This window comes from Strongylocentrotus purpuratus, unplaced genomic scaffold (genome assembly GCF_000002235.5).
Source record: "Strongylocentrotus purpuratus isolate Spur 01 unplaced genomic scaffold, Spur_5.0 spur5_contig_721, whole genome shotgun sequence".
Classification (NCBI taxonomy): Eukaryota; Metazoa; Echinodermata; class Echinoidea; order Camarodonta; family Strongylocentrotidae; genus Strongylocentrotus; species Strongylocentrotus purpuratus.
Window position 1 is genome coordinate 2461 of NW_022145416.1, and position 8524 is coordinate 10984.

The 8524-nt window shown below is 44.2% G+C and overlaps 1 protein-coding gene across 1 annotated transcript; it reads right to left on the bottom strand.

Annotated features, from left to right (window-relative positions):
* Positions 1-254: 254 nt before the first annotated feature.
* LOC115929505 (proton-coupled folate transporter-like) lies at positions 255-6235 on the bottom strand (the record flags this gene model as incomplete). Its single annotated transcript, XM_030998598.1, has 5 exons — positions 5874-6235; positions 5350-5826; positions 3825-3955; positions 2262-2342; positions 255-410 (listed from the first exon to the last, which is right to left on the bottom strand). Coding segments are annotated over exons 1-5 (1207 nt in total), but the record flags the coding sequence as incomplete, so codon positions are not given.
* Positions 6236-8524: the final 2289 nt, after the last annotated feature.

Consider the following 8524-nt stretch of genomic DNA (forward strand, 5'->3'; position numbering starts at 1 on the left):
TAACTTTTTTGCAACAGCTCGGCGGCCATTTTGAAAAAAATTTTTTTAAGCAATAACACCCCAAAACACTGCCACCGCTCACACCACAAAGCTTCACACATTTTCCAATTCTAGATGTGTATACCTCGCCAAAAATCGCTTTGAGCATTGCTCTTTTCGATCATTTGATACTGGTGGCCCAATTTTTTGAACGTTTTTATTTCTGTAGTCATAAGTCACTCTCCCCTCCCCCCCCCCCCCAAAAAAAAACTCACACAATGCACCCCATGAAATCAGGACTAGCAGCGCCATGGTCAGGTAGACGAATCCAGTCATGAAATGCAGAGTGCTGCTGTAGATGGCATTGAAGATGATGGGAGACAGGAAACCAGCCAGGCTCATTAGGCAACCGCTGAAGGCAAAAACAACCCCTATGGAAAGGAACAAGGAAGTGAAAAGTTTTAAGATATGGAGATGGTTACTCTTCGATCGGCACCTGATTTCACGAAGCGCTGCGATGCGTCGCAACTCGAGTTACTACGTGTAACACGTCGCAACTCACGACGCGTCGTATATAATCCATTTCACGAAAGTTGCATTGAGTTGAACGCTTCTTAAGTTCGTTGACAACGGCTTAAAACACGTCGCAAGTTGCGACGTGTCTAGTGGTCGTCGCAAAATAAGAAGATTCCGTTTTTAGCCAGTTTTGTGCCATATAAGCATTACATAAACGAGATTATAATACCGAGGCCTGTGTGTGAAGTTGTAAATAGAAAATTCATTGAATAATTATGAATTAGCCTAGAATATTGCAGTTGAAATTTCAAAGTAGCTACACAGTCCACTGAGAGCTCGTTCTCCTTTAAAATTGCATCGCACGGCCGCCATTTTGTCCTACGTTTTTTAACCAATTTCGCGCGGAGATCTTACGACTCTTTGTTTGAATACCAGACGACTATTTACTGAACGCTGACTTCATACATAAAACAGTCACCGAGTTGTGCTATAAATACACATACGATGCGTCGCACTTACGACTTGTTTTTGTGAAATGGATCGCAAGACGCGTCGCAGCTGCAACGCATCGTAGGGAAACGATGCGTCGCAGCGCTGCGATGCATCGTAAGTTACGATGATTTTCGTGAAATCGGGTACACACACGAAATTGACCATGAAAACTGTGCGAATGGCGAAAGACCAATACATCAGCCTCTGCCTCATGACACTTTGACTAATAAGCCTCTGTACTAATGACATCACACTTTATTTACATGTGCACTTTCCTATGGAACCATGGAGGCCCACGGTCCACTGAGCACCATAGGAAAGCACACATGTAAACAAGTGTGACGTCATTGGTACTGAGGCTTATTGTAGCCAAGATTAACCCTCCCTCTCTGCCTGGCAATTTCAAGGAGGCCAGCCCAGCAATGAAAAATAAATCAAGTGACTGTTGTTACAGTTGAATGCTCCTGCCTTCATAAAGCAGGATTCACTGGCTGTGATTGTTATGAAACCCGATATAGCTATGCTTTGACTGTAGGAGATTGATAAGGCAGCTGTGCCTACCATTCACCTGCTTTTGTCTATTGAAGGCATTTGACTGTCACAGTGCCTACAAGAAATATGGTCCGACTGTTGGTGACTTGCCTGTGCAAACTAACGGCATGACAGGGAACAGGATTGGATTTTTGACTGTCTGTGACTGATCAAACAAAAGGAGGGTTAAGGTCCACAGGCTTGGACAAATGTCCATCTTGCCTGCACGCATGTACATCACATGCGGCTGCAACATAAAGATTTTACATTGAGAGACACATGTGCAGCTGCTCAGAAGACCAATGGGGACGGCCTAATGAAACGGTCTATTGATGAAAAGTAGGTCATTGCTGCCGTCTTTTTCTGCAGATGCCTTGCAAGTTCCATCCCTCTGCAAGTGCCATTCCCTGCAGGTGTCATTCCCCCCCTTCAGGTGCCATCCCCCTGCAGGTGCAGTGCCATCCCCCCTGCAGGTGCCGTCCCCTGCAGGTGCCATTCCCTGCAGGAGCCATCCCTTGCAGGTTCCATTTTGAGATGTAGACAAATTAACCAATTCAGAAAACAATATTTTCCTTGCTTATCTACTTCAACCACAATCTTACTGTAACCACACTCTTTCCTGATTCAAAATTCCAAGTGGGGACACTACTAAGACTTAACCATTAGAATTTCCACTATCGTCTCAATAAAATTGCCCCGAAAAGAAGAGTCTTCAATGCAAACACAGATTGTGAGGAACTAACCTTGTTGATTAGGGCCCACCAGGTTGGCCATGCTTGTCCTGCACAGCGGGTCGTCAGAAACGTAAAAATCCGGCTGCAAACCTAAAAAAAATAAATGAATCAAAAGAATCTGTTGAAGTAAGATTGGAGTTGAATTGGAAAAAGGCGTAGACAGGGTAAGGTGCGCTCAGTCCCCCGCTCCAGGCCTTTGACCCCTCTTGCTCCCAGTGGCATAGGGGTTCCCCCACCAGTGCTTGCACGCCCCACATCAGTATTGTCCGAAAAAGAAATTAAAATGAATACTGTAGCGGCCTCTGGCGCCTACCTTTTCTCAACACGAGAGGGCGCACTCAATCTTGGCCACTGACTCGAGGCGAGGAAAGCACATTTTAGAAGAACCATTTCGTCACCCACGGCCAGCCCTAGTTTTAACGGTTTTAAAGTAGTTCTAGTTGGATTTTAGATCCCAGTTCTATTCTAAGTATTTCTATAGTCGTTTTCTGGGTAGATTATAAACCCTCGTTTGAGAAATTTAAAGCCGCAGGCGTTTCCACGCCAAATATTTCGAGTAGGAGCGATCCCTGTATTTAGCTTCTGTGGCCGGCTCGGTCATACAGCTCTACGGTCTCCGTACACTCATACCCAGGAGCCATCCCTTTATTTAAGGTTTTTGAGAAAACCACTGTAGACTCGTTTATAAGTTCATTTTAGACTACACCTGCTCTTACTAAGGTCACTTTCATGATTTTAGAGTTTGATTTGTACGACATACTTAATTTTGTCATTGCTTATTTTTCATGACAGTTCACCGTGGAATAAAGACTAAATGGAAACCGAAGCTCTGACCTTTGGCCATCGTGTTCTTTTTTTCTGCGGTTGGGTTATCTGGTTCAACTTAAGTTACCACTTCCCTGAAGCTACACTTATGCAGATGCCAGAACAAATACCACCTCCAGAAAAAGTTTAACTGAACCCCAGCTACGCCGCTTGCCAGTTTTTAACAGTTGTGTAGCAGATTTAGCAAGTGACTGCGTAGCAGCTGCTTCGTCAGGGCCCAATTTCATAGCTCCGCTAACCACAGAATTCCGCACTTTCGATCACCATTTTGCGCTAACCGCGCTAGCAGAATACAACTGTGCTAATCCTGTAAGCACAGAATCCTTAGTTACGGGTTGTACGGATGTGCAGAAGCCAAAATTCCTCCCATCACGTGAAATACGCTTACCGTAAACAAAGAATTTTCTGCTATAGTAAGCAGGGATTGTTTTCGCTAACTGTAAGCAAGCCAAGAAATTGGGCCCAGATTCCAACCGGCCATCCGACCCCCCGGCAAGAATGTTTGAATCTACCCAATGCAAAAAATCTTCCATATAACAGGGTGTGAAATCTCAGCTTTAAAAGCTGATTTCAGCGGTTTTTTTTTTTTTTTTGGATTTCAGCCTTTTTTCAGCTTTTTTCCCTCACTTGCTGTGTACAAAAGTAGGAGATTTCCAAAGTTCAGCTGTTTTAAACCTTTTTGCAGCTGTTTTCAGCTATTTTTATCAGTGGTCACCCACACCCCTGATATAAAATAGTAAAACCTACCCAAGTACAGCGTCAAGTAATTCTGGGCGACGGCCGTGATCACCAGGGAGGCGACAATGGTGAGAGAGGCAAGATGCATCGCCCAAAATTTGGACAGATACTTGCAGACTACAGTTCCTCCGACAATACACCTAAAAAACTGAAACAATAAAAAAGACAATAAAAAACCCCATAAATTTAATTAAAAATATCAATCGACCGATGTGGTCAATCAACCTGTTTGGACTTGCAGTCCAAATTATTCCCAAGATTTGAATAAAAAAGTTGAGAATTTCGCAGTTTTGAAACAGTTTCGTAAAATGGAATTTGAGTCGGAATGATGAACATTTAATTTTGGGTTTCGCCCTTCACAATGTATTGTTTTTAAACACTGTATACTCAGGTGGGACTCAAACCGGATTGGAACCACCCAGCCAAGCCCCAGCAAGCTTGGTGGTCGAGTCGTAAGACGTCTGCACAAGTACGCAGGAGGTCGTGGTTCGAGTCCCACCTGAGTTTTTTTTTTTTTTTACAATCACTTGGGACAAAACTGAATTGAACAGTTTGCGGTGACATAATGTAAACAAGTGGCTGTTGCTAGTCAATGGAGAACTACACAACGTTTAATAAAGTATGAAACCAAAAATCCCTTTGGTCGACCTGTTACACTTCTTTTATTTCGCCGCTGCTCTTGGAAGCCAGTTTGAAATGGGTGCAAGCTTTATTCATCTATGTTTTGAACTCTTAGTCATAAATACCCAGACAGTTTACCCTTCCTATTGGTCGAGAGCCCGTCACGTGACCAGTTTTAAATGGCTGATTAAGACCAGCTGGCTGGTCTTTAACACTTTTCCAGTGTCACACATGAAACTGTGACTCCTTTGAAATCCGGTGCCTTTTTGTTACCGTTTTGATGGTTGAACGTTCACATGCACACATAGGCATGCGCAATACTACCACTGAGTCCGTATTTCATAGTCCTAATTCCCCCCCCCCCCCCACGGGTCTTCAAACGTCTTATCCCACATCACAGCAGCCCACAATTGTTAATTGTTTACATGTTAATAGCAACCGATGGCTAGCCTTTGCCACCTTCTGGCTTTATAGCAACATGTTACACAGTAGAAGGTGCTACAAATCGTGATATTTTGACTGGTTAGCTACATGTGTACGGCAAAAGTTCTTGCCACGCTTGTAATAATAGGGCTCGTTCATGACGGCCATCTCTGTAGGAGAACTGCAACTGCGTATTTTACGCAATCAAGCACGCATTGCGCAGTGTTGAAAATGTTCCAAACACATGCACTTGTTGCTCGAAATTTGTTCAAAATACGACGCAGTCGATGCGCGTTGTGCAAGTTGACGCTCAAAATGCGGATACACGTGGATGGTCTGTAGGAAATGACGTCATTTGAACGAGACCTATTGTTGTTTTTCCAAAAAAAACAACAGCAACTCAAATATTGCAAACCCGTAGTTCACATACCTATCCCATAAATACCGTTCATAGTGCCTTGGTAGTATCCCTCATACAGCGGATCCATACAAAACGGCTTCCCCTGTATTGTACAGCACACTGATAGCCACCCACGCCACAGAAACCAGTATGTTGGAGAAAATGATATAGTTGAAACCGGCCAGGAGCCAACCACGGAGTTTGTCCTGCGTGAACACGCGACGGACGTTCTTAACGATGTTCAGTGGATTCGAGGGGACTTCTTCCTCGCTGGAGTTGACGAAAGTACGGTGTCGGCCACGCGTCGGTCCGGCAAAAGACAGATTATGAAGCCTGCCGTGATCACGACGAAACCGATGACAGACAGGTAGGGGTGCCTCGAAGCCGAATGTTCTGATGATGAACCCCAGCGAAAACTGGCATATGCTCCCCGCAAAGCAGTAAAAGACGTCGATCAGGATGAAGCGGATAGTACGCTCCCGACTCTCCGGCATCGTCACGTCCGAGTTGTACCCTGCACAGCCAACGATGAAGGTCGTGATGTCGCCGCCGATCCCTTGCGCAAGGCTGCCAAAGATCAGAACGTACAAGGAAGATGGAAGTAAACGACAAGCAGGTTGACGGCGCTGTTCGCAGCAAGGCCAACGCAGGGCATGACGAGCGCGACATGGCGGCCGACTTGTCGCTCAAGCGCCCCCCAGATGTTTGCCGAGAATATCACAGCGAGGGCAAGGTTGCGGTGAGGTACAGGGACCATACGCTGGACTCCTGCTGTACCTTCTCCCGAGTCTATACTCAGGACTGGACTTGTTGGCGTCACACTTGGACTGGTGAAGTTGACGACTCCCAGCTGCTCTATGATTCGCTTCTCAATGTATTGCGTCTGGGTGGGGATGATGGGGCTATAGGCCAACATGTACACAATCAGTACATGCTCGGTGGCCACATATTTGTACAAACCTCGCCCAATAGCCATTTCGAATGTCCTCCTCGTAACAACCTTTTTACCATTTAAAGCAAAATGTGCTCTTTCAAAAGAAATTTGCCAAGTTGAACAGTGCTATAACATCAAATACTTTAAATTTGCATATTTTCCAGATTGAGTCTTCACAAGTCATCCGTGTACGTGTGCCATGTACAAGTGCAATCTCGATACTCCTTCAGATCTACAAAATCTTCCAACTTCAAAGTTTTGCTTCCACTCGTCAGCACAGAAACTGTTTACAAATGAAACGGCAGATGTTGGCTGCCGATCATGTTTCTGGAAGGCTGTTCATCGCCTTGTGTAGGCGTTCACAATTCTAACTGGAATCTTCTGATGAACATCAGCGTTCAGATATTTCTGCAAGCCAAGCATCTGTGTCTGTAGAAAAAAAGAACAGATAAAACTGTTTCATGACAAGTGTGGTACAAGAGTACAGTCGTTGGTGCATCCCCCGATCTACATGCGGAGTTGTTTTTTTTTGACACAGGTCATGCAGTCACGGTCATGTCCCGGCCCCTGCTTCACGTACGTGTTTGTATGTACATGTATATGGTGTACGTCCATACTACCATAGACAATGCGTTAGTTTGATCACAGCCATAACGTTATTGAATGATCGCTGTATGATGTCTGTGCTATAGTGGTTCAATTTCACGGATTTCAACCCAAAAAATAATTGTGAGTATCATTGAAGCCCCATTACTTCGTCTTTGACATGTGGAGATGCCAGTACATGTAGGTGCTTTCAAAGGTATTTTTTGTGAAGTATTTTGCGTGATTTTTGTGGTGAACTTTGAAATTGCAACATTGGCAATACTTCCATGGTGGGACGCTAGTACGACAGACTAACATCCCAAATGTCAAAAAGGAGTTCTAGTGCCCCAGTTAGTGGGACTAGTGGCAATCTAGCTGGAGTTACCTCAGCCCTAAATTTTATCATTGGGTTGTCAAAATGACAACCCAATGCTAAATTTAGGGCTGAGGTAACTCCAGCTAGTGGCAATCATAGATTGAATTGCATCAAGTCGAGGCAAATATCCTCGAGTCCACCTAGTCCGAGTACTAGGACTCTACGTATCGCTTTTTAACATTTGGACATGGTGCTGATTTGGACATGGTTGGGCGATAGCACCATGTCCAAATGTCACAAAAGCGATCTGTAGAGTCCTAGTTACCCGGACTATACGAGTCACCATAATTGACGCAGGTAGGCCTAACGTTTGCAATGCATGTGTGTTGTCCAACGCAAAGTGAATGCGAGTAAGTCAAAACATATCCTCAACATTTTAGGGGGTGCAACGAAATAAATCTGTACCAGAAGATCAAAATTCGACAAAAGGTAATCATAATTAATGCATACTTCAAGTTGTCTCAAACTTCGTTCAACTGGTCAAAAACTCAAATGCTGGTAGGCCTACCAGAAATAAACACAAAAACAACACACGGTTGAGTTGTTGTCTGAATACCGGTTGTGCGACTGCATTCAATCGAACCATGGAGGTATCGTCAGACCTCCTAAAGCTACGCGCTCCTATTTCTGCGAACTCGCCTTTAGGCCAAAAAAGTCTCTGGTTTTCTGTATGGAGCTTGCCCAAAAAGTGGTGCGGCGACGCGGCTTTGTTTTTTTTTTACGTGATATTTTTTTGCTTCAAATGTCGGCTGATGACTGCAAATGGTGCCCGACTAAACTTAGTGCAAATATATGGGAGTCCAGAGAGGCCACATAAAGCTTATTCTCGACCATAACCCAATCTAAAAACACGTTAAAATTGTGCAGCAGCATGATTCCAGTCAAACCAGTGAGTTTGGCGGTTTTGAGACATCATTTTTCATTGAAAAAAAACTGTTTCATTTTGCCAACGTGCATGCATAGCAAAGGCGACGCGTGCGCATACCAGAAACCGGAGACTTTTTTTTTGGCCTTTGGACATGTTGGATGCAGCCTCATACAAGCAACCTGTCGGCTGGCTCCTTAGGCCGAATAAAAAAAAACCATGTTTCTCGTCCGGGTGTTTGAAAAAAAAGGAGGAAGCGGGGCTTTTTATTTTTTGTCATGTTTTATTTTCAACGAAATAATTTTTAAAAAATGAATAACATAATATAATACGTTTTGCGGGGTGAATATACAAGAGAGGTCACCCACTGAAAAAAAGCGCTCTCTCTTGCCCACAATATTTCAAAAAAGGCGTATATGGACCTTATAGGTAGCAGTCATCAAGGCAATACATTTGTCTTGCTGTGACATACCAGAAATAACCTTTTTAAGCACTCATTGTTACT